Source organism: Simochromis diagramma, unplaced genomic scaffold (assembly GCF_900408965.1).
Source record: "Simochromis diagramma unplaced genomic scaffold, fSimDia1.1 OVJJ01000585.1, whole genome shotgun sequence".
NCBI classification, from domain to species: domain Eukaryota; kingdom Metazoa; phylum Chordata; class Actinopteri; order Cichliformes; family Cichlidae; genus Simochromis; species Simochromis diagramma.
In genome coordinates, this window is record NW_024387398.1 from 17,567 (window position 1) to 43,836 (window position 26,270).

The 26,270-nt window shown below is 40.1% G+C and overlaps 1 protein-coding gene across 1 annotated transcript; it reads right to left on the reverse strand.

The window, feature by feature from the left end:
- Window positions 1-18,208: 18,208 nt before the first annotated feature.
- On the reverse strand, window positions 18,209-21,998 carry LOC120720692. Its single transcript, XM_040010472.1, has 2 exons — window positions 21,965-21,998; window positions 18,209-19,365 (listed from the first exon to the last, which is right to left on the reverse strand). Exon 2 carries the CDS (start codon window positions 19,348-19,350, stop codon window positions 18,286-18,288), a length of 1,065 nt encoding a protein of 354 aa, XP_039866406.1. The 5' UTR covers window positions 19,351-19,365; window positions 21,965-21,998; the 3' UTR covers window positions 18,209-18,285.
- Window positions 21,999-26,270: the final 4,272 nt, after the last annotated feature.

The following is a 26,270-nucleotide window of genomic DNA, read 5'->3' on the forward strand; positions in this document are numbered from 1 at the left end:
ATGGCAGCTACATTGTAGCCACAGCCACCCTGGTGCGCACTGACAGAGGAGAGGCTGCCTCTGTAACATAAATTACTGGTATCGGAGGAATCGATATTTCAATATTGATCCACACATCACTACTTTGAATTGGAACAGTACTTGGTCTCCAACTGATGGCGTATCACGAGTACATGAGAACGCAAGTACGCATAAGTACGCATATTGAGACAGGCCCTGTATGTTTTTTACAAATATTCAGGTTAATTTAAGAGAAATAATTTGAAGCAATAATATTTCTTGTTCAATACCACTGCTGTGCTGATAACACCTCCTTATGATGTGACCAGGATGCAGCACCAGACAGAACCAGGATTGAAACCTGCTCCATCATCTCATCTGTGCAGATGTCCATTTACAAAGCACCAACAATTCAAAGGTGAACATTATTTTGGAAAATGTGTTAGGATATAAGTTTAAAATAAATAAACAGCTCATATGTCAGCTGTCAGCAGAACTGTAGGACTGAAAAAATGTAAGAGTAGAACTTCAGTTCCTGAGTGTGTGAGGACAGAGAAGGATCAGCTTTATTTCAGATGTAAGAGTTCAACTTTATATTTCAGTTTGTGATGGTTCTGTTCTCTTTGTGATTACAGGAGCTGCCCTCAGATTCAGACCTCAGCACCACCCAGTGACAGCACAGATCATCCAACATGTTCACATGTTAACTGCAACATTAACTGATGAAAACAGTACAAAGCTTAAAGTACCACATGTGCTGTCAGTGAAAGCTGCAGCTGTTTATAGATAAAGATATATAATACAGGCTAATCCGTTGGGTTCCATGTCGGGTTCGTAGCCGAAAACTTTTTGGCTGTAGAGGTTATTATTATATTTACATGCTTTCAGCTCCCGTTTCTGCTCAGTGACAGCTCCTACTTTTCCTTTTTCTCCCTCCCTCATGTTTAGTAACTTTAGATCCCTGCAACAAGCCCAGGGCCAGTTTACAGACAGATGGTTACAGGACACTGACATGTTCCGAATAGCCAGATATGTAGGTGGATACCAGGTTTTATTCTTAGTGAAGGGCAACCCTTCAAAAAACAAAGAGCAGTGGAGTAGTCAAGGCAATAGAACAATATAAAACTCGATTAATAACATATAATTCCCTTTCACAAAAAAGATTTAAAACAGGTAAAAACAGCCCTGGCCAGGGAGAACACACAGTAAAAACATAAAAACAAAGTCTAGTGGCGTCAGCCACAGCATTAAAATCCACTAAAATCAAAGCGGGCCAAAGAAAACCCGGCGACGTCCCCGGCCATCCTGTCTGCCTCTTCGCTCCAGAGTACTGGAAGAGAGAGCAGTGGCATGTCCAGTGGGTTGGCCTGGGGGGGCACAGGCCACCCCCCCCAACCAGACTAGCCACCCCAGTTGCCACCCTGAAGCTAAAACAATAAAATTCAATCAAATATCAAATGTACGATTACGTTTTCACAGTGAAGTTCAGATATCTGAGGGTAAGTGAATGCATCGGCTTCTGCACTATGAGCATCACGTTAGCAAAGGAAGGAGAGCCAAGCACGAAAGAGGCACCGCAGAAAACAATTTTCAGCGAAAGAAAATGAGGAGAGAATAAATGTCCCGGTAAGTAATATTAAGTTTGTTGAGTTTAGTAAACTTCGGTGAAATTAGAATACCAAGGAAAAATAACACTTAAAGAATTATTGCAGCCGTCGAATATTTCAGACAGTAGGCTACTGGGGGGAGTTAGCATAAGAGTTACGAGTTATAAGATATAATCCAAGTCGTAACATTGCTGTATGGAGCTGCAGATTTGGTTGCAGGTTAACATCGCTGGACTGGCCATCGGGCATTTGCCCAGTGGGCTGATGACTTTTTTTTTTTTTTTGTAACGGCATGAACAATGAGAGGTGGTAGATTATCCAGATGCTGGCCGATGTGTAAAAATAACTCAGTCGTTTAGTGATGGCTAAGGCGGAGCTTCCACAGAGGCCAGCAGGTGGATGAGGGAAAAGGGGAGGCAGGAGGAGCAGAGACCCGAGGCGGCCACCGGTCCGAGTGTCAGGAGAACTGAACTTCAGGTAAGATGAACAGGTGATGGAGAAACAGGTTTACCTTTTAGGTGACATGAATGAGTTGAAGAACTGTTTCTGAGAGACAAATAACACCAGGATCCTTTTCTAAGTAGCTGACAGCTGGTAACTGTGCAGGGGTGGATCTAGCAAAGTGTTGCCAGGGGGCCAGGTAGGGCATTAACAGAGAGAGGGGGGCACAAAGAAATACTTTTCTTTCGTATTCTCATTTAAAATATCTAGCTTTTATTAAATAATTATCTGAATCTTACAACCAAAGTTTTTATCTGATGTAAAATGTATAAAAATCATACATATACCAAAAAAACTGTACATCACTGTCACAACAGCGTTTGTTTTCATTCAAAGGCTTTATGGCTTTAATACCTGGTGGGCTCTAGTCAAAATACCTGATTTTTTGTCCCAGTCCAGCCCTGCAAGTTAATACTGGCAGTGTCACCATGCCAGCTGACTGTATTTCATCATCAGCCAGTGTTGTTCTTTATCAATATTACCAAAGTTCATAATGCAGCAAAGAAAGTATTTACTTGCTTTCAGGTTTCATTCAAATGTTAGTCTTTTCAGTTGTTTCTCCACTTTTTTCCTGTTTCAAAATCAAACACCAGTTTGTGAGAAGATTATCTTCTTTTTTTTAACAGGCAGATAAAGTTTTGCATTGGCTAATATGCCAATTGTATGTTAAAAATGTTCGTATTTTAATATTCAAAAATGTTTTTTGCCCAAAACATATGTGCACTATATGTCAGTAAAAATACTATGCAAATATTGCTGTCCTTGACTGCTGAGTAAACACTAACAGAGCACTGATTGTATCTCTTGTACTTTATCAATGCAGTATCTAAAAACTTTGCACCGTAGTGGTTAAAATCTCATTCTAATAAGAGTTAAAAGTGCATTCGGTTATTAGGTTTATAGGGTTATTGAATTATGGTTAACAGTTGGTAGAATTTTTTTTAACGTTATCTGCCAATTACATCTGCCACCCTTCTCCAAATCTGTGCCCCTACCTGGCCCCCCCAACAAAAAGTTTCTAGACACGCCACTGAGAGAGAGGGGGCAGCAACATTCACTGTTCTTTCCAGTGAACGGGATTTCTTGTACCACCGTGTGTTTGGGGACTTACCCCGCAATCCAAGCCCTCCGTCGCCTCTTCGTGACTTCGGAAACATGACTTGAACAGTTTTTCTTCCACGAAGGAATCAGAAAAAGAAACTGTTTACCCGTCCGCCTCCAGTGGCTGTCATGCGACCGGCTATAGCAGTTAATACACAGCTTCTTGCCACTCTTTGTGTCTCTGTTTATCTCTGCGTGACTGTTGTCTTGTAATAGCCCGTGTGCACTAGCCACTTGTACATACAATCCTTTGCGGTTTTACCCTGGAAATGACATCACATTTTCGATCTCTATTGCCTTCATTTTAAATCATTTTTAGTAAAATAATTTTAAAAAATATTTCTTCACTCACGGGCTGTAAGTAGGGGTGACATGAGCCATGAGACTGAGACACAGGCATTAGAGCCTCTTAATGCGTGTTGTGTTTGGGTTTCCACCGGCGTGGAATTACCAATAATAGGGAGGGACAGTATGAAACAGGAAAAGACCGCTGTGTAATCCATTTATTTCAACAAAGTAACTGTATTCTGAAAACCACCTTTTTAAACAGTAACTGTAACGGATACAGTTACTCATATTTTGTATTTTAAATACGTAACGCCGGTGCATGTATTACGTTACTCCCCAACACTGCCAGTTGATAAGATCTTGTGCCGCTCCTAAAACCCCGGCCTCCAACTCCTAAAGAGACACGGGTGTCCCTAAATCTAGCAAATATTAGCTTCAGGCTAGCTTGCTACGACGAATAGGCTAATACCAGCATTTTACCACAACTTCACCAGATGTAGCTAAAAAGAGCTAATGTCCAGTCCAAGGAAAGATGACAAAAAATGGTTACTTACCTGCGGTTTAGAGGGTCAAGCTGAAAGTGAAGCAGCCATTGAAAGAGGGGAAGAGAGAAAGATGGCAGCTTGGCCTCTATAATGTATGCAAATACACGTGGGTCGGAATCCCCGCCCCTCAATCGCGCCCCCGGATGAAAACAAAAAATTTACAGTTTCAATTAATCGTTTTTCACTTTCAATACAAGATTTTTCAGTACATTTATTTCAGTTACAATATTTTTTTCAGTTTCATTTTCAGGTGGCATCGTTCTGATCCCATACACATAGACTTTGTACTTATTCATGTATGCATTTGACACCTGCCTGTCAGCGAGCATGTTCTTCCAGCCTGTGCATGCCCTCAATCCCATGTGCAGGCCCAAGTCTTCAAAGAGCGACAACCTTGTTAAAACACTCCACAGGGGCTCGGAGGGAATAAATAAAGCTTGCAGAAAAAGGGAGAGGAGTGTGGAGAGAAAAATCAACACACTGACACGCGGTTTGTCTAACAATGTACCGCCTGCCAGGGTTTTAAAAGATTAAAATGTCTGAGGTTCCTTGTTTTTGTTCCTCCTCATTAGGACATGTCTTGTGTGAGTTCTCATTGTCAAGAGCGTTTGATACTGTTACATTTTGTTCCCGTTGATAGTAATTTGCATTTTTCTTTAGTGAAACATCTTGTTCCATGTGTCACTACAAAGGATTGGTTGCTTTTTTTCCAACATCCTTTAGCTGTTACATCCTTCCCCCTTATACCGCGAGCCTGATCTCCTTCCTGTTGGATTCCAGGCTAATGTATTTGTAACACTCTGTGTCCTCGCTGCTAAGCAAAGGGAACTGAAAGGAGAAATGTAGCGTGTGCCTGCACTTACATCTCTCAGTAAAGATCATATGAGGTGGATCCATCACCTTAGACCAAAAATATCGTACCTGATGTAATGATGTAGGGAGATTGGGGGAACAATGCAAGTCTTTGTGGAGACGAGCTCTCATCTTTCTAGATGGGATTGACTACATTGGAACCTCATTAGAAGGGCATGACACTCGACAGTTTACAGGCAGCATGCCTCGTACTGTCTCTTCTTCTGTTTCTAATCAAAATGGAAAATACAAGTACTCTCAATAACTCCGAGACAAAGTGCTCCAGTGCTAGCAGGATATTTGTCAGCTCCGACTGCATTAGCCCTGTTTGTGGAACAACTCTAAACTTGTAGAGTTTTGACATGTTGGGGGCAACATGTTGTCAAAGAGCTGTGCCTGTGAACATTCACAACAACCACGGGAAAACGAAATCAGCCTATAAGCAGCTTATTGACACACTTTGTACTTTTTTAACGTTCTCTAAGTGTATTTATCTACTGAGAGAAAGCTCTAGATCAAGAGAAGGCTTAATGTCCTGGGTGGAAACTGGGGCCACTTTCATCATAATATCACCTTTGATTAAAAAGTTATTAGGCAGCAAAGCAACCCTGTCACACTGTGACAATTTGCACCAACTACAGGCTTTTGCTCTCACCATGAATATTGTATATGATGTAGCTGGATGGGGGGGGGTTGCAGTTTTTCCTTATTCCTAAATAGACGTTGCTTTATTACATTACTGAAATGTTGAGATGTTTTTGCATATTTACTCTTAGAGCAAAAATAAACAGATGTCACACTTGAATAAATCTTCTTATTCCTTAATAGTTATTTTATACATGTACTGTATATACAGTAACCCGGTGTGATGAAGCACACACACAGGAAAAAACAGAAAAACAAAAACAGAAGGCGGGTCGGTGCAGGACACTCGGGGACCATGATGGTGGATCTTTCAGGGTTCATTCACATGTTTCGATTATGCTTCTTCGGAGTGCAGAGGTCAAGTGCTTAATTAAAGAAGTACACTAAGGTGTTAATTTTGTGAACAGTAAGAAGTCACACTGCGGCATTGTGAACATTTGGCAGCGCTTTCTAATGCACACTGAGGTGAAACTGGCATTAATCTCAATGTGCAGATCAAAGGGCTCCTTTGTGAGAGGACTAAGGGGGCATATTTGGTTTATCCAGCCCAGTAACGCATTGAGCTAATTAGGATGAGCATTTTAGAAGAAAGCCATTGCTGGGGAATTCTCCTCATCACTCGCGTCTCCGACTCTGCAGTTAAATGAAGTGTTATCTTTCATGTGGGCAAAGGGAAGAAAAGAGCAGGTCGGGGGTGGGTTTGTCATCCAGTGTTGAGGACACTCATTATCTCTCCAAAGTGATGGCCACGTTTGAAAATGATTGAATTTTTAATGCCTCCCTCCCACACTTGGGTTGGCAATAGATCTCGGTCCAATTTACTGCCACTGTGGATGTCTCGTCCTCAGACAGCCTCTTACTCCCCTTTATCTTCCCTTCCTTTTCCCCGGCACTCTTCTTAAAGAAACCATATTCATCCTGGCCATAGTAATTTATGCATGGGTGGTGGGGTGCCCGTTCCAGTGCCAAGGCAATTACCCGGATGGTTCCAGTAGCCATGTTTAAAAGTGTTTTCAGCATTCCAGATCTGATAGCGCCTGGCAGGAGGGAGCTAGAGACGGGCCAGCATCGGGTGAAGGAGACACAGTTTGAGTTTGCGCAAACATTTCTGATGATCCGTGCACAAACAGCACAGCCAATGGACGGAGCTGGCTCTAATCACATGAAGCAGGGCAGAGTGCCTCACTCCAGGGAGAGGAGCCACTGAGGTGAAGACGAGATCACAACATGCAAACATGGCACACAAAAGATCTCATGAATGTGTTCACATGTGATTCTTTTAAGTTTGAAATTTGATCAGCTGGAGCCCTGTTCATAAAGTAACGTGTACCTTTGTCAACATGGAAGTAGTAGTAATAATAATAATTAACATTTTATTTTTAGGTGCCTTTCAAGACACTCGAGGACACCTTACAAGCAAAGATAAAATAAAAATAGGGCAACACCATCGAATTAAATGTCAACATGTCATAAAACTAAACTGAATAAGCGTGTTTTCAGACTGGTTTTATTATGCAGATGGACTAATGCAGTGATATTATTCATAGATACATTTCAGATCATTGTAATTATTATTTATTGCTTGATATGTTGAAAAATATAAGGATATGAATTAGTGCTGTCAAAATTAACGCATTAACACAAATTATGCCATCACGGTCAACGCGATTAAAATTTTTAACGCAATTAAGGTGTAACCCTGGTTAACATAGCTATCAATAAATAAAAGCCTGTTAGTAAAAACAGTCATAAGAAATATATTACAGGTGATAAATAGTCAATAAATAGATCATAATGGTTAGAAAATTCATTAAAAACATGTAATTCATGGTATAGGATTTCATTTGTGTTTAAAAACATGTTAAAAGGATACAAAACTTGCTAATTCATGGTGTTTTATGTTAATTCAGGTAAAATGGCTAAAATATGTGTTCAGACTCTTATTGTGAAAGGGCACGCTGCAGTGTGACTTCTGTGATAGCCACACCCAGTCGGGTTGTTCCTTCTTTTTGATGCTGGAGAGGGAGAAATGCAGACAGTCCTTGCGGAGCTGCTGCCTAAACGAGTGAAAAAATATTAAAAACAAGCCAGAAATCTACTTAAAGCCATTTTTGTACTCTGGAGAATATATTTTTGTTTTTCCGACCTGTACTTGCCTTCGTGAAGTTGTGAACATAACCGAACGGGACTTGGTGAGTTCAGAAATTGTATTTTATTTCATGCAAGAAATGTTTTGTTGTATTATATTGCTCATTTAATGGAAAGTCAAGGTAGCAGATTTATGTTGTTTTATGTTAAAAACGGTGGATTCGTGCTTAACCGACACACAGGCTGTACTTCAAAGGCCTTTGACGGTGTTTCCACGCGCCATATTAGCGTCACCTCATTTAGGACTAAATAAGCTGGAAAAATGGACTTCTACTGTTATTTAAGGGCTACCCGTGTGTTATTTTCCAATGTTTATGCACTTTATTTTGTTGTTATGGTAGGCCATTCAGGTTTGGATCGGGAAATGCTGAGCTAGAATCGAGATCCGCTGAGCGAGAAACAAGATGGCGAGCCACCCACGGACCCATTGAACTGTACCGAGCAGGAAAAGGGAAAACGCCCCCTGCTGGACATTGAGCTCTTTCGCTGAAAAAACTGGTAGGATTAACCCATACACCTCTGCAAAAGAACAGCGGACTTTCAAAGCCCTGGAAAATCATTCAGAGTAATTCCAGGATTATTAGATTATTATTAGATTAGTTAAAGGACACAGAGACAACTTTCTTTTGTTTGTTTGTTTGTTGAAGGGGTCATTCAGCCTTTTGCTGAATTGTTTTCAGTTTTTACATGTTTTTTGTAATTTATTTTGGTCAACCTTACATTTTAATGCTGTAATGGTGTTAATGGAAATGTAAATAATTTTGTTGGGTTAAAACAAAATAAGAACTGGTTGAAAGGTGAACCTAGACCAAGATGAAATTAAATCTTGGGCCTAAAGAACTGAACTTGATTTAAAATAACACAGTGTTAACTCAAATAGATCGAAGGATAAACTTGAACTTAGAACTTGAAATAAATAAAACAATAACCTAGGTTGAAAATAACATCTTTCTAAAGCCAAATTAAAGGTTTTGAGATAAACAAGAAAAATCTTGTTTCCCTAAACGTGATGTTGAATGTTTTATGTAGTGTGTGTCAACTGTCTATTCTCTGTCTTTGCAAAATAACAAGCCGGCAATTTAAATTTACTTTCTGGTCTGTGGTCTTTATTACATGCTACACTCATTACTACTCTAGTAGTCGAACCTAACTGGTCCTAGTGTACTGTAACGACTCCAGAAGTGTTACAAAGGCATCTGGGCTGCAGAATGACTCAAAATCCCTGAAATGTTTCTGTCAATGCATTTCGGGCAGTTTGTCCAAGCAGAGTTACCTTCGCACATGCGCAAATGGGCAGTTGATCTGGTAGTGACGGGCAGCTGAACCAATCAACTCAATATGAAAGATGATAAACGATAGAAAATTTGAGCATTAAAAAAATAACAAGATGGAACAGTCGACCGACATAAAGTATTGTGCACGTTGTGCAAGAAGGAATTTTCTTCCTTAAAATATCACATTGATGGAAGCATATGTTAGTCGGGCATGCTGCTAGCACTTTGGCTAACGCGTCACCCAGCTTGCGACAAACCACTCACGGAGCATCGGGGACTCACTAAGTCTACTTCGGACATACTGACTGACGCCAAGTGGATTGCAACAAACCGCAGACCTGTTAATATCGTTGAGAACACGCGCTTTACATCGCTTTGGTTCCTCGTTTGAAGGACTTGAAGTGCTTTCCCAAGAGTGACAGAGAGAGTGGATACATGTTTACAGTTTTTTGTTAACATCAATGTTCAACATGTTCAATAAACATGTTAAGTTTGTATATTTTACCTTTCTTCTCGAGTCTGTTTGCTCATGCAAAATGAAATGCGATTAATATAGAATAAAAATGAATGATATTTAATTGTGATTAATCAAAATGAATCCACAGTAACCTGTGATCAATCTGATTAAACATTTTAATTGTTTGACAGCACTAATATATATTAAATATTAGTGTATAATTACCTATTAGTATATAGTTTTTTTTAAATAAAAAGTTGTATTTCACAGGAGAGAACTTGAGTTAAAAGATTGAAGAAAACTATTCAAATTCTCTTTGAATTTAAGCATTTAACATTCTTTGTTTATTCTCCATTTACTTCAGTTATATTGCATAAATGTCAGTTACAAGCTTAAATATAAAATTGAAAAAAAATTAATTGCAACCAGGTTATTGATCAAGTAACTGCGATTAATTACAGAAATTGTGCAGTTAATGAGTTTTTTTTTTTTTAATCTATTGACATCGCTAATGTATTGTGGAGGTAAACACAGACGACTCGAGAGCTCTCGATTAACACTCCTCGTTTATTCCTCATCACCACACAACTGAATACTTTTCCCTCCAAAACACAGCAACAACACTTCCTGAGAACTGGGTGTGAGTGGAGCCCTCCAGTGCTCCACCACTATATGTATATATATATATTAGGGGTGCAACGATATTCGTATCGATATTGAACCGTTCGATACAGTGCTTTCGGTTCGGTACGCATATGTATCGAACAATACAACATTTGTAATTTATTTTATCAATTTTCCTTCTGACGATGCTGTCTGTGTTGAGCGCTCAGTGAATCTGTGTTCGACTACTCCGCCTAGGCTGCACTGTCGAGCGCAGATCCACTGAGCGCTCAACACAGACAGCATCGTCAGAAGGAAGAGCACAGGGCAAGCTAGCGAGACAGAAGTTAAGCTCTACTTGCAACATTCAGATCTGGCGTTTGGAATTATTTTGGTTTTCATGTGACGTATGACCCTGAAGGTAAGCGAGTCATGGACTAAAGTAAAACAGTATGTTGGATGTGCCATGCAATGCTCAATTACATTGGTGTGAACTAGTGTGTTAGCGCAGTTAGCTCGTTAACGTGTTTGCCGTCTAGCCCCATGCACGGAGCGATCGGCGGTAGCTCGTTAACGGAGATTTGCCGTGTTGTGGCGTTAAGGTCATTTCAACGAGATTAACCTGAAAGCACTAGTGGGAACACAACGAATATGACTGCACATTTACGCCGACATCATCCTAGTGCAAAGACAAGTGGAAGCAGACAAAAAAAAGCAAGCATGCTACTAACTTTAGCCGAGTCATTTAGACAGCTGTTAGCACATGATTCTCCTTATGCTGCTGAGAATATAGCCCAGAAGAAGCGGATAGTATAGCTTTTATTTTGGAAAGAGCCATTTCTCTGTAATAAACTCTCTTTTCCAAAGATGAGTGATTCCTCAATCAGATACAGGGCTTGCAATATCGCTAGCCCGACGTCCCGGAGCTAGCGATTTTTTCAGTCGGGCTACCAAAATCTATCTCTTCCCTGCCCGTCGGGCTATTGTAGGAAAAATATATGTCAATGCTTTTGCATTCTTTCAGAAATGTAGCTGGGTAATTATGTCATTGGCATCGGTGAGCCACTGTCAATATGTGACATATTGAAGTCGCGTTTGAATTTGCGCTTGTTTTTTTGCTTTCACTTTGCAATCGTGCGAACTGTGTATAGAGAGCGACAGCACTGATCTGTGAGTGATGATAATTTCTGCACCAATTCCTCTGACATCGTCTTATTAATCGTTAGCTTACTATGCAAACATGACAAGTGAAATCTCCCGCAGCAAGCTTAAACATGTGAGAGGTTGATCGCGCAGAGAATCGCTGAGCTTATGTGAGTGAGCGTGTAAAAGCATTTCAGTTCTGCTGAGCCAAATAAGACAGGTCAGGGTGAAGAAGTGACAGCCAAAGAAAAGCTTACCACAAAACGGAGAAGTTATGACAAATCAGACTATAAGGCAAAAAAGTGCAGCTTTATGGTTTCATGGACAAAATAATTTCTGTGGCTGCAATATGACGAGCTAAATAACCAGGGCTGCACATAAGTGGTCCGCAGGTGCGCATTCGCTGTCAAAATAAAAAACACGCACAAGGGTTAGGGTTAAATTTAAAAACTGTACTTTTGAGTTAAAATATATATTTATAATTTTAATAAATGACAAATTAAAAATGCATGAACATTTTTTTGTATCGAAAAAATATCGAACCGTGACACCAAAGTATCGAACCGAACCGAACCGTGAATTTTGTGTATCGTTGCACCCCTAATATATATATATATATATATATATATATATATAAATAAATGAACCTGGGACGAGGGCGATATCTGAGAATTGCCTCATCTTTTCCTTCTAGAAAAACCTCTCTTTGTTTCATTTAAGGAAATTCGCAGAAAACCTGATTGATTATCACATGTGAGTCAGACAAGACAGTGTGATGCTCGATTTAGGCTTCATGGACATGTGTGTCATCAACATAAGGATGAAGACGTACCCCACACTTCCTAAAAATGTGACCAAAGGCTAAAAGATAATAATAAATAGAAGGTGACCAAAGAGAGAGCCCTGCGATCTGGGCAGGCTCGCAAACTTTACATACTGATCACTACCAGGCAAGGCATTTTAAAGTATATAATGACAGATTTTAATTGTTATTAAGCTGAGAAGAAATCTGTACAGCAACTGTTTTGTCAAGGATTTTTGAAGGAAAAGATAAATTAGCAATTGGACAGTTGGAGTTATCACAGCTCTTTCAAGAGTTAGAGAGAAAAGCCAGAGATTAGGGAATAGTGAATACTATCAGTTATTAAAGGAGAGAGAGGATAAGCAGGGTTTTTGCACCTGACTGGAAAGTGTGTCAAGGCCAGAAAGTTTAGATTTCTTCATAAATCCAAATATTTCTTCAGTAGTTGGCAGAGTGAAACTAGAAGGACGATCAAACAGTGTGCCTTATTTGGAATTCTATAGAGCTGATGATGAATATTACCATCTTAGTATTATTAAGTTTGGCTTCAAACTTTCCTTTTTGCTAGGGCTGGATCAGGTGACCCTGAATCCTCCTTTAGTTATGCTGCAATAGGTGTAGGCTGCTGGGGGATTCCCATGATGCACTGGGTGTTTCTTCTTCACTCACTATGTGTCAATAGACCTCTCTGCATTGAATCATCCTTGTTATTCATCTCTGTCTCTCTTCCACAGCATGTCTTTATCCTGTCTTCCTTCTCTCACCCCAACCAATCACAGCAGATGGCCCCGCCCCTCCCTGAGCCTGGTTCTGCCGGAGGTTTCTTCCTGTTAAAAGAGAGTTTTTCCTTCCCACTGTCTCCAAAGTGCTGCTCACAGGGGGTCATATGATTGTTGGGTTTTTCTCTGTATGTATTATTGTACGATCTGCTGTACAATATAAAGCGCCTTGAGGCGACTGTTGTTGTGATTTGTTGCTGTATAAATAAAAATGAATTGAATTGAATTGAATATTGAAAAGGGCCATACAAACATTAGATTGCTCAGTGCAGTAAAACTGAGGTGGAAAGGTGGCCAAAGAATTTGGTTTACAGTAGAGAAAAGAGTTGCCTTTACTACACCTGATTAATCTTGGAGAGGATTCAGATTTGGCTGCAGATGGAGCATCCTTATAGTGACACATCTGTTGGTTATACGGACTCTTACGAACAGCAAGACCAGTCTTTCTGCAAAGGCGTTCCAAGCGACGACCTTTACCTTTAAGTTGGGGTGAACCAGGGAGCAAGTCTGTGTAGTCCATCACTGTAGTGAGACACAGGTTCATCAGGAGTAGATAAATTGTCTCTACTAGGAAGACTGGCATAACTGCCTTCTCCCATGGAACTTACAATGTTTTTAATATTATAGAGTGAAAAGAGTTGAACTTAGATAATATTGACTGGACTTCAAAGGTTACCATCTGCTGCTGACAGTTCTGAGGAGTAACGCCAGAGAAAATCAACACTCTGCTGACCAAAGGCATGAGGAGAAATCCCTCATAAGAGTATTAGTGACATTGTCCACATGTATATTAAAGTCACCCAGCAAAATAACATGACAAGACACAGAACAACAAAAATCCTCATTTAGCTTGGGAGGGAAATACACTGTAGCAAATACAGTGAGAGTAGGCCCACTGATCTGTAAGACAGTGAGTCGAATGAAACATACTGAGGCATGGTTTTAGATGATGCTTTCATTTCTCCTCTATATTTGTATAGCGCTTTACTTAGTCCCTATGGACCCCAAAGCACTTTACACTATATTCAGTCATTCACACACTGGTGATGGGGTAACTACATTGTAGCACACTGACAGAGGCGAGGCTGCCGGACACTGGCGCCACCAGTAGGCAAACATGGGGCTATTTGGCAAGCCTGGGATCAAACCACCGACCTTCTGATTAGTGGCTGACCTGCTCTGCCACCTGAGCTACAGCCACCCAACATGAAATATCCAGGTGATGATACAGTGATGGCCTGTGGTGGCTCAGATGAATGAAGTCAAAGTTGGAGAAGCTCAGCTGCTGTCTAATGACTTACCAGTGATACTGGGTGGAACATGGAAACCAGTCCAAGCTCCAAATAAGCTCTACGGGACCTTTTTGCCAATCCACATTACATAGAAGTTGGGCAGAGAAACAACAAAGGAGATAAGACAGAGTATTGCTGACTTTAAATCTGCTAAGTTCTCTTTGTTAAGAATCATTTAATAATTGCAGAGTGTGCGCTCGATTGTTTTGGCTTCTTTGTTTGAAAAAAAAAAGCCAGGATAAAACTGCAAAAACACATCACAGAAAGTTATACATTGATCTGACTAACCCTGCACCCAGCCAAACACACTCCTCTGTCCAGAAACTCAAAGCTTCAGCTCCATCAGTGGACTTTCTATATGACTGAGGTCTGTGTGAGATGAAACTACCATAACATTAGAGATGGTTCATTTCTCAAGAGGAGCTTCTACCCCCAAGCCATCCATTCAGATTTTACATTTGAAAATTCCAGATTGACTATTTTATTTAATCAGTTTAATGCACATAATTCACTTACTGCACATAATGTCCTCCTGTATATATTCACTAATGTATATAAAGTTCTCTCTCTTTTTGCATAGTCGAGGAGCGTGTCAACGAGTGTGTTGTACTCGTATAACTATGCATGTGACAAATAAAGCATCTTGAATCTTTGGTTTTGATGCCAACCTGGTTGTATGTTGGTTAAGCTCTGGTCACTAGACTGAAGAGAGTTAATGGCCTACTCTCCAAAGATCTATCCATGGTGTACTCTGAACACAAAAGGAATAGTAGACCTAAGTGCAGACATCCAGCAATGATTCTCCAGTATTAACAGTTGGACAGCACAAAGACTTGATATGATCCACACCTACACTGGAAAAAAATTGGAGTGACATTTACTAAAAAAAGCTAGACAACTTTTTCCACACAGAAAGTGCTTGTAATCTTTACTCGGGCTATTTCTAAGTAATATTTACTTACTAGAACCATCTATTTTTTATGTGAAATACACAAGTAAATTGCACTGGCAATACTCATCTATAGATTGTAACTTTTACTCAGAATACCATTGCATCCGATTACAAAACCCAAGTGAACATTGCTGATATTTCTTTGTGTTTCTTACTCATCTTTTCTTTGCTATATTCTATGTAATTATTAAGTAATATTTATTATGATTGTACTAGTTAATATTAATCAAATTGAATAAATATTCTTATTATTCTATTAAATAATAAATCAATATTTTCCAAAACAAATATTTGCAGCTTAAGAGACACTTTTATTTCACAATTGAAATGGCATAGATATATTTAAAATATCTACATAAAATTATAACCACAAAAAACATGGCCATAGAACTTCTTGCTCGCAAATTTCAAAACAGAGCATATACACATATACAAAAAAAAATGCTATTCCAAAACTCAGTGTGCACTGTCCCCTTTCTTCTAATCAACTTTCAGAACACACACATCAACTCTGTCCATTAACAGTTGCAATCACTACCTTTGCAGACATTCTCAGAACGTTCATGACAGAAAGAACTTGTATAAAACTGAGCAACACTTGAAATTACTATCAGAAAACAGACAAAATGCAAACAAGTTAATTGTGCTGGACAAAAGCACAAATAACACTGGAACACTCACGGTAAAAGTTTCTTGTGGAGAGACTGGACCTTTGGTGACATTTTAAGGATGTCAAGCTCAAGAAACAGCTTCTGAAATACCTCAAACGTATATTTCAGTTGCAGTGGGTAACTTAAGTTGACAGCATAGATGACACCCATGAGCAGGAGGCAAGCGTTTGTCACACTTCTGCAGTCCTCCAGAATTTCTGTCCCCTCAATGATGACCGACACGTTCACAGGATCTTGGTTTTCCTGTGCCACATTGGGATGGATTACAATGATCTTCATCATGTGATTACTGCAGTCCTCTTTCAATGCTTCTTGGCTGACGTCCTCCTGTGAAAACAAACAAATTCAAATTCAAATTCAAATTTTCAATTCAAATTCAAATTCAAAATTTGAATTCAAATTCAAACCACAATTAGAAATAACTAGAATAGATTCCAAGTAAAAGAAAACGTTATAAGAAAAAAATGTAAAAATAAAAAAGAGGTGTACTCAATTTAGTATACTCAAATCAAACAATATTCATATGGCACTTTTCATACGTAAAGTTACAGAACATGCTTCACAGAGGCTGACCCTCAGACAAAGAAAATCACTTTTGGGGGCCATCCAGCCTGGAGCTGTCCATGGGACGGCACGCGTGTTGGTAGACCAGAACCATTAAATCATTCAAATAGGTTATAAAGGTATAATCAAATTAAATACTCTTTTGCTCATAAAATAAAGTTAATAAGTGATCGTTAAATAGTCAGAAAAAAAACAGACAAAAGGCAAGTTAAAGTTTAAGGCAGATAAGATAAAGATTAAATATGAAGGGTAAGAGCATAAAGATTTAAGAAATTAGTTAAAAGCCTGATTAAAAATATTAATCTTGAGTCTTTTTTAAAAAACATCACGAGTGAAGAGAATCTTTGACCTTCAATATATCATCACAAGTGAAGACCAGATTATAAGGTTAGACAATTTTAATACAGTCATTATGATCATCAGATACCTGATGGTCTTTGATCAGCTCCTCTCCACTCTCTCCAAGATACTCAACTAAGCAACGAATGATAATGTCCCTTCTGCCATCGACATGATGCTATTAAACCCAAAAAGAAAATTTATTGCAGAAAATACACAACATAACATATGTAACATACATACATAACAGCACATACAGATGTAAACAGAAAGTTACCCGTGGAGAATGTAAGCCTGCAGCTACATTCTAACGTTGTGAAGTGTGCAACTTAACATGAATTTCTCAACGATGTGTGTCAAGACAAGAGTCCAGTGCATGTCATAATCTGTGGGTCCAGAAACTGTCTCTGCCCAGTGAGGAAAGTTTTCTGCCTCATCACTGGACATGCAAATGATTTTTTCGCAACATATCAGTACCTCCTATCACAATATTAACCAGTCAAGGACAGGAATTCCCACACACAAGAGTAATATTCTGGGAAATAATTGTATTGGAGTCTATGGGCAGCAGGAAGGGATCTCGCTGCACTCAGAGGGTCACTTTGAAAATTCTGTAAATTTCTCTGCTTTTGAGCGCGTATTAATGGAGAGATGACAGGTTTGTTTACACTTGTAGAGACAATCATGTTCATAAATTGTTAATTGTGGCCACAGTGTCAGGATCAGGAGAACAGTTTCAGCCAACACAGACACTGATCAGATTAAAGGACAAGTTCAGTATTTTACACTTAAAGCCCTGTTTTCAGTTTATGATGAAATCGAACCATTTTGATTGAAATTTGGACACATGCTGCTGGCCCGAGCTTTTTTGGTTTCTGTGGTAGCACACCCCCACCTCCACAATGGCTTCATAGGTGCACTGGAACAATCCTTCCTAAAACGCATAAAAGCTGTCGTTTACAAAGACGTGAAACTCACCGAGTGGTCAGGAGTGTTCACTGATATGTTCACACAAAAATCGCTGCAAAAGATACTTTCCAACTGGTTTTTATTGTAGTTTTTGTCCAACTCCATTGACTTGTATTAGATGTGCTGTGATGTACGGTATTCTATTATTCAAGCTCTCGGCGGAAGAATGTACAGGTGTGAGGCGTTTGAAAAAATAGGTCCACAGTTTTACAACAAATGGTAAAACACCTGTTGGAAAGCATTGTTGCAGCGATTTGTGTGTGAATATATCAGTGAACACCCCTGACCACTCGGTGAGTTTCACGTCTTTGAATGAAGCCATTGTGGAGGTGGGGGTGTGCTACCACAGAAACCAAAAAAGCTCGGGCCAGCAGCATGTGTCCAAATTTCAATCAAAATCGTTCGATTTCATCATAAACAATCTGAAAACAAAGCTTTAAGTGTAAAATAACAAACTTGTCCTTTAAATAAGAGTGATACATTCTCAGTGTGTATGACCTCATCTTTTCCATTAGATTATGTAATTAAAATAATTAAAAATTTTACCTTATTCAGTGAGTCCAACATTGGTTTTATTTTGGTCCCTGCAGTCCCACCCTTCCTTCGAAATATCTTCAGGAGTTTGGTGGTGTACCGGTCCAATCTGGACCAAAACGTTCGCTCCAGATGAATTGTGGCTATTCGCTTAAACTCCTCTTTGATCTGTAATGAGAGATAAAACACAAAATCATGTCAAAGATGACTCATAAGATCTCACATACACTTAGTTGCTGCATGAACAAGAACTGGATTTACCTGATTTTCACAGAACAGAGAAGGCCACCTCTCTAAGAGGTCTTGGATTGCGGGGCAATCCTTGACAACCTCTTTTCTTCTCATAGCGAAAGACTTCTCCATTTTCTCATTAATTGCACTCTCAATGTTCTTCTTCTTCATTTCCTTCAGCAAATCTAGTCTCTCCATCTCTAAGGTTTCCTCAGTCTCACCGAATGGCAGTGGTGGCAGATAGTTGACTTCAGCTTTTTTGGCCCTTTTAAAGCCTTTAAGTGAACCCTCTTCACTGGAGCATCGTCTCTTCAATGTGTTCACCTCGAGCTCTGGAATGGCTAATTGGCGACCTCTTAACTTTGCCCTGTAGTTGCCCATTTTATACTTTATCCTCTGTTGCCAACCATATAGGCCATTAAAAGACCCTGGCTCTTTGAGGCATGGGTATTTTGCTACCAAGGCTTCAGCAACAGCTAAAATCTGGACACCAGTTGGATATGCTGTGAAGCCAAATATAGTCTCTGCAAGCTTCTCAAGAATACTACTAGTTACGCTTGGGTTGTTCAAAAGTGTGCCATCATTTTCATAAGCTTGCTTTCCTGCTTCCAGTGCAAGGTCTATATCATAAGAGAAGTCTGGTATTTCAAACTTAAATGGCCATGGCTTAGACCTGTAGGATGGTCCACTCTCATCTGGGGAGGACAACAGGATTGTGTCGCATACAGATGAGGAGGAGCTTGCTTCTGTAGATAGTGGAACTGGAGATTCGACTTCTGACATGTCCACAGTAGTGAGACTCAAGATTACCGGTTCAGTTTTTACTACTTTGAGGTTAGCTTTATCTTGTACTTCCTCAATCGAGGTCAAAGTGAAGAACTGACCGTCGAAATCCATGTCCTGGTACATAACAGTGAATGGTCCTGTAATATCAAATGTCTCTCGAAGAACATCATTGAGGTCCTGAAGTGTGCTTGGGATGCCTGCAGGTAAAAGTAGTTTGTGGACATCATCCTCCCCCAAAATTATCTGCAGTTTCACTGAGGGTGCCATATCAACAGGAAGAAGCTGCAACAACAGAAGAGAAATATACAGACATTTATTCACAAGCTTCTCTCCTCACATTTCAAAAGGATAGGCAAATGTGGTGCTTTAAAGTTGTCAGGCGTCTTCCTGAAAGGGTGTATGAAGCCAAAGGATAAAAATCTTTAAGCTCTCTTTGCTCAAGTAACTGCACACTCCCTGTGTTCTCCAGCTCATAACTCCTCAGGTGTTCATTGTACCATGTATTTTGTTGTCTCACGAAAAAAGTCAGTTTGTTACAAATCACCATCATCTGTAACACTTCAGAAAAGTCAGGCAGTCCTGCAGTGGAACCACAACACAACAACATTCCCACTGCATAGTTGGTGCCTAAACTGCACACATTATTGGCAACATGCACAGCTGTAACAGCAGGGAATCTGCATTTCACCAGGTCTTTTAGATCATCCTTAAGCACATCTAAAGAGACCTCTGTTGTTTTTGTGACTGCAAGTGATGGTTTGACAGAATGTGATTGATGATATGCAACCATGAGCTGGTGCTTATTTGCAAGGGACAGCAAAATATTCCTGAAACAACCAGTGTGTCTTACCACCTTCTTGAAAAAGCTGTGTTTGGCCTCGAATCTCATTGTCCAGAGGGCAGCTAGGGGGCCAAATTCCCGAATGAGCTGAGGATAGTGCTCAAGGAAATGGTGCTTGGGAATGAGCTTATGTTGGGGGAAAACATCAAGGAATCTGCTTCGGTGTTCTGAAATGATGCTGTCAAGATAGCAAATGCTTTCTTCAGTATGGGCTCGAGACATGACAAGGTCCACAATGTCTTTCAGTGTCATCAGCATCTGCCATACAGGCTCTTGTTGGGGTACTTTTAAACCTATAATCAGAGGCAAAAGACGTAATAAGCACCAATTTTCATGTGCGTTGCCCCCTACTGATTTTCGAGTCGAAAAGTTAGCAGGAATGAGATGAGGGCGATTTGTTTTATCACTCCACTTGTATGGGAAATTGGAAATGGCATCATTCAGTTCCATGAGAGAAAAATATTTTTTCTTGATCAAGTTATCAAATGCCAAAGCCAGTTCCACTGGAACAATGCACTCCAGCAGATCATGTAAAACATCTGGAGGGTCACCAGATGTAACATGAAAATGCTCAAGTTTTTCTGACAATGCACACTGTTTTTTTACACCATAACAATGAGGGTGATCTGGACTAGACACAGCTGTCTGTACATGCAGTGTATGTTGATCTTTGGTTCTTTGATGAAAAGACCCAGATCTCACTTCATTGGACTGAAACTTGGATCGCTCCCCAACACAAAACCGGCAGATGTATGACCCTGCAAAGCTTTCGACAAATCCTGCCACATAGTGCGCCCCCAAATTATCTGCCACCACACTGACCACAGTCCCTTTAATGGCTTTCCCTAACGCTGGAACAAAAAGACCATCTTTCTCCAAGCTTTGGATATCTGTTAACAGTGGCTCTAAAACTCGCTGGAATCCAAACTGCTTGGTGTCTTCAGCCTTACATAGAATTGCAAGGTAGATTGATGTCAATGTGGAACGTAACTGCACCGGAATGTTTCCCAAAACCCAATAGACAGCTGTGACTTTGTGCTTTTTTCGAGATGTCCCAAGAGGATTACATACCTCAAAGTCATCAACGTACAGGATGAGACTCACTCTGTTCTCCTCTACAGAGAAAAACTTGTTCTCTTCTCTTGTAATAAGTTGTGAAAGGGCCACCTGTCCCCAAGGCAGTACTTATAGGGTGTGTCTCACAAAGATTTTTCACTAAATCTGAGATAATGGCTGGATCCAGATCACAGTTATGGCTTTTCAAGGTGGACACCACCACATCTCTTAAAAGTGGACCAGATGCAGAGTTGGATATAAACTGAAGCTCATCTACTATTTCATCAATGCGTTTGTTTGGGACATTGAACATGCTTTCTAACTTTAAAAATAGATGGCCAAATTTCTCTTTTATATCTTGAGACAACTCCTGTGGTTCCCCATCCCAAAGCTCTAAGCTCTCTTCCACACATGTATCATCCTGAGCAAACATGGGTTCATTAGGTTTGCTTTTTAATACTTCAGTTTTAAAATCCTCAAGGGTGTGTGACTGGTGTTTTCTGTGTCTATGTGTAGCAAAGGTGGAATAAATATTTGTACTGAAGTTGCAGTTTTTGAAGACACATGCAACTACTTCAAACTTCCTTAAGTGGTTGTTAAGATGCTCAAAATACTGCTTCTCTGAATTAAAAAAAAAACAGAGCAACAAAGTAGACAAGTAAATGAAAGAGGTCCACTTTGTGTGACCATCTTCACATGGTGTCGAGACAAATGGGTCTTAAGGGCATTAAATGTTTTAAACGACCAAGGGCAATCAGTGTGAAGACAAGGGACTGACTGGCTGCGACCACCATTTCCATGCTTTAGTCTGTAGTGTTTTAACAATCCCAACCTCTTCTCTGACTCAAAGCTACATATCTTACACATCCATCTCATGTCGTGGCACCTTAAACAGACAAATTGACCATCTCAAAATTAAACCAAACTGCCACACAAAGAAATTATGTGACAAGTTAAACCTAATCGTTACTAATTTGATCTTACCTTGTGGAGTTCAAATTAGCAGTCAGAAGGTCCTATGTTTTGTAAAAAAAAAAGAAGAAAAAAAAGAAAAAAGGTTATCTATATGCTTTTCAACTAATTTCTACTAACTCAAGGATGCACACTGTTATTAATTTTTTTTTTTTTTTTTTTTTACATATGTCAGCTCGGTGGCAAATTTAAAACAGGTCAATATGAAGACTTGAGTGAAATCGAGTGCGTATATCGTGTTTTGTTTTTGTTTTTTTTTCAAAATACACCTCATGGCAGCGGTGCAGCAATTATTTTAAACTGGACCGTGGTCGTTTTATTCACAAAGACGTTAGTTAAGGCAGCAGGCGTGTGTTGTTTAGGTGGCCATCTAAGCTGTAAAGTGCTGTGGGAAATTCTGGACATACCTCCTGCCAGGAAAGTTAGTCAGCAAGTCTAGCAGGAAAATACACTATTTGCTAGCGCAGCTGCTTTCAGTGCGGAGAAACTGACTTAAGTAGGTGAGCCAACAGGAACGTACAAAGTTTGTTCCGCTTAAAACTTACATTCATGGTTCCACTTCTTCCCGTTTCCGTCAAGTCTGCCAACCGTCGAAATGTGGACCATGGTATGTCTGAAGAAAGACCGCTCAAATGTGGGGAGGGGCTTTGACGTCATGCTCCGAATGCAGAGAAGGTGGCCATATTCACTGATGTCACTCCATTACATTTTACTTGGAAATATCAACTAATTAAGCCAATGAATTGGTTTAGTGAATATTACTTGGATCGAATGATTCAATTTACATACAAAACTGAGGACAAATAATTACAAACAATCCTCAAGTAATGCACTACAAGGAAAACTGCTATTTTAAAGTAATAGCACTGAATTTGTATTTTTTTGTAAAATTTATATAGCTAATTGCAATAATAATTACAGGGCCAAAAAAACATTTTTTTTCAGTGTACTGGGTGAAGAAGCTAACAGCAGTTACTCATGTGGACTGGCTAACATGTGGCAGAACAATCCTGATCAGAGGGTTACTGCAAGGCTCTGACAGTTTTTATAGAGAAGATATTGGAGGGTTAACGTAAATGGGTGGTTCACCAAATCTGAGAATAATTTGCTTAGGAATCTTTTTTTCTTCATATCGCTCAGAGTGTCATATTGTAATAAAGCTTAATAACCTCTGTGACTACACTTCACATATTTGCTGTTTCCACCCTAGACTGACTTTTCGGATCAGACTGCGGGCGCTCATTTTCTCTTTCCTGATTTTTTTTTGTTTGTGCTGATTTTTGGTAGTCAGTCAACATCACCAGGGGAAACAAGGCAGATTGATAACTTTCAATAGCCACAAATGGAATGCAAATGGCCTCTGAAATCATATTAAAGTCACTGACGGGTGTGAGTGATGCCAGAAAACAAGAGCTTGATTTGCCTGTCACAGTGTCACCTTCGGGCCCTTTCAGTTGCTGTATTAATGGGGATAGATGTATATATGAGATGACAGGGAGTGTTGGAGGAAGGGGAGAGGGAGAAAGCAAAACAGCACTGCAGGGCATGGGGAGGAAAGGGAGAAAATGGGAGGCACTGGCTGGGGACTGATTGATAATGAACGCCAAAATGGAAAGATGGCAAGTGAAGAGAGAAGAGCAGTTGCAGAGGTCTAACGTGTCATGTTAACAAGTTGAAGTGAAGTTCAGAAAAAAGGCATGGCTGTTCCCACTCAGGGCAGACTTCATTAGCTCATATTCCCCTCCTTACCCTCTACGGCATGCTAGCCTGTAACCGACAGCTTTCTCCTCTTCTTAGAGAGGCAAAACCCAACAGAGCCGGAGATGAAATCACAGAGGAAGGTGGTGGGTGATAGGAGGGAAGGGGGGCATGGAATTTAGGTCAAGGATGACAGTACCTCTTGAACACTGAGTTGGGAGTGAAAGTAGGACCTGGATTAAAGTCAGAGAGCTTTGTGTGGATTCTCCAACGTACCTTGAATCACCTTGCAGGCAGCAATGAATCACCGCAGTGCAGTCAATTTGACTTACAAATCAAACGATGGAAGCTGTGTTTGCTTTTCTGATGTTTTCTCCTTTGATAGCGATGGACACGCTCTGCTGCTATCCAGCCTGCAGGCCACAATCAAACCAGATGAACTCAGATCTATTTAAAAAGCCACAACTCAATGTAAATTTTAAATTTGAATTCTGCCCAGAAACACAAACACAGAGATCATAGAAATGATAATATATAGAAGATAATGATTCAGTTGGTGCCTGATGAACACCTCTCATTTTTCATTGTTACCACCTTGTCATACAGTGAATCTTCTATTTGGTCGCATCTACTCCACATGTGCTAAAATCTACAACAATTACCTTTTTTGGACCATTTGAGGGCATCAGAAACAAGTTCACTACGGACAATGCTATCGTTTTTTTGACTTTTTTTGTCATTGACAACTTACAAAATGTCATAATGTACCTTTCCATCCAATTTGGTTTGTTTTTAACATGCTTTAAGGTAACATGTTAATTAATTTAACTATTTATTCAGTTACAAACATAAATGCATATATCTTCATGAAATCTATGGGTGGGTAGGGGTGTAAGTTTATCAGCCAGGAGACGACAATTTGGATTTGAACTTCTAGATTTTGCGATTTGTCTTTATCCACCCACTTTTTATCATCGATTGTATTCACTGACCTGGTTTAACACTTAACTTAGTTTGGTTTAGAAAACACCATAGTATCAGGATGATGTTTCCATGACGTTTCCACCTCCATGTTTGACAGTGGGGACGGTGTTCTCTGAGTCATATGCAGCATCCTTCCTCCTCCAAACAGCGAGTTGAATTGATGCCAAAGAGCTGGATTTTGGTCTCATTTGACCACAACGCTTTCACAAAGTCCTCCTCTCAGTCATTGAGATGTTCAGTGACAAACTTCAAACCAGCCTGTACACATAAACCATATTGAGGATTGCACATTAACATATGTTATTGTGAAAACTGTTGTTGGAACCATACTGAATGTAACCAGATAAACATTTTATATAGTGAGAGAGCAAGTATGCTAACAGCTAACAAACAGCCATTATAATTCATCACACACTGAGAATAGCAGAGAAATCAGCAGCACAGCTCTTCCAACTAATGGCTAATTAATATTGTGCTGAACACAGTCCAAAAAGATTCAATAAGCCACATCAGTGTCTACTGTCTGTCTGCTGTTTACTATCATAGCTAAGTGGCTAACAAAGGTAAACAGAAGTGTATCACTATCCCTGCTAATGAATGTTATCTTGTTTCAGGATACATAATACCTGCCGTTGTCCAAAGACACGTCTGCTCACCTGAGTCTTTTGCTCGTTTCTCCTCTTCTTTTCTCTGTTGTCCAAACCGAGGACCTGATGGCTTTGACCTTTTCTTGTCCATCTTCCATCGGTCAGTTTGCACTCCAGTATCAACACCCAACCCCACAACATAAACCATAAACCTTATATGAAAAATCATTAATACATAACGAGCTTGGACTGACAACATTGCGAATGAAATGTGCACTATTTGGAAGCAGCCCGCCTTTGGACAGGTTGTGTGTGAGACTTCAGCAGCAGCACTGAGGGCCCTCGGCTCACTTTTCACGTATATGTGTGCGATAGAATTTAGAAAACACATTGGTGCAAATTTTTAATGCAATCGACCCATCTGGAGCACAGAATAGACAAACTTTGGACAAACTGCCCAAATGCGTTGACGTTTCAGGGATGTTGAGTCCTTCTGCGCTCCAAATGGATTAATCGTGAGGACGGCGTTAACATTGACAGCCCAGCTTGTTGGTTTTTATTTTGTTTTATTTTGCGAGGTGATTATTAGATGCTGCTCCAGCCAGCCAGAGAAACCCCTCTCCTCCCTGTGCAGCAAGCAGCAGGCGCACCTCACAAACGTGCCTTTACTCCCCATTAATGGGTGATAGAAAACCAATTGGTGCCCATGCAATCCCCAAAATGTGCTGGCATGATGTCGGGGCAGCATGGGTGCCAGCAACTTTTTTTCTTGCCAATGCCACGATGCCGCCCTGGCAACCGCCCATGTCGCCCATATCAAAAACCGCTACTGGGCCTGTACATGTGCTTCAGCCTTTCAGGCTTGATTTCAGTCCTTTACGGCGTAGTGTGTTACCAACTGTTTTCTTAGCAACTATGGTCCCACCTGCTGTGAGATCATTGACAACTTCCTCCCAAATAGTTCTGGGCTGGTCCCTCACCGTTCCCATTATCATTGAAACTCCACTAGATGAGATCTTGCGTGGAGCTCCAGACTGAGGGAGATGTTT

What these genes read in the sequence shown, in the direction of transcription:
- LOC120720692 (XM_040010472.1), bottom strand. Translation starts at nt 19,350, where the DNA reads ATGGCACCCTCAGTGAAACTGCAGATAATTTTGGGGGAGGATGATGTC.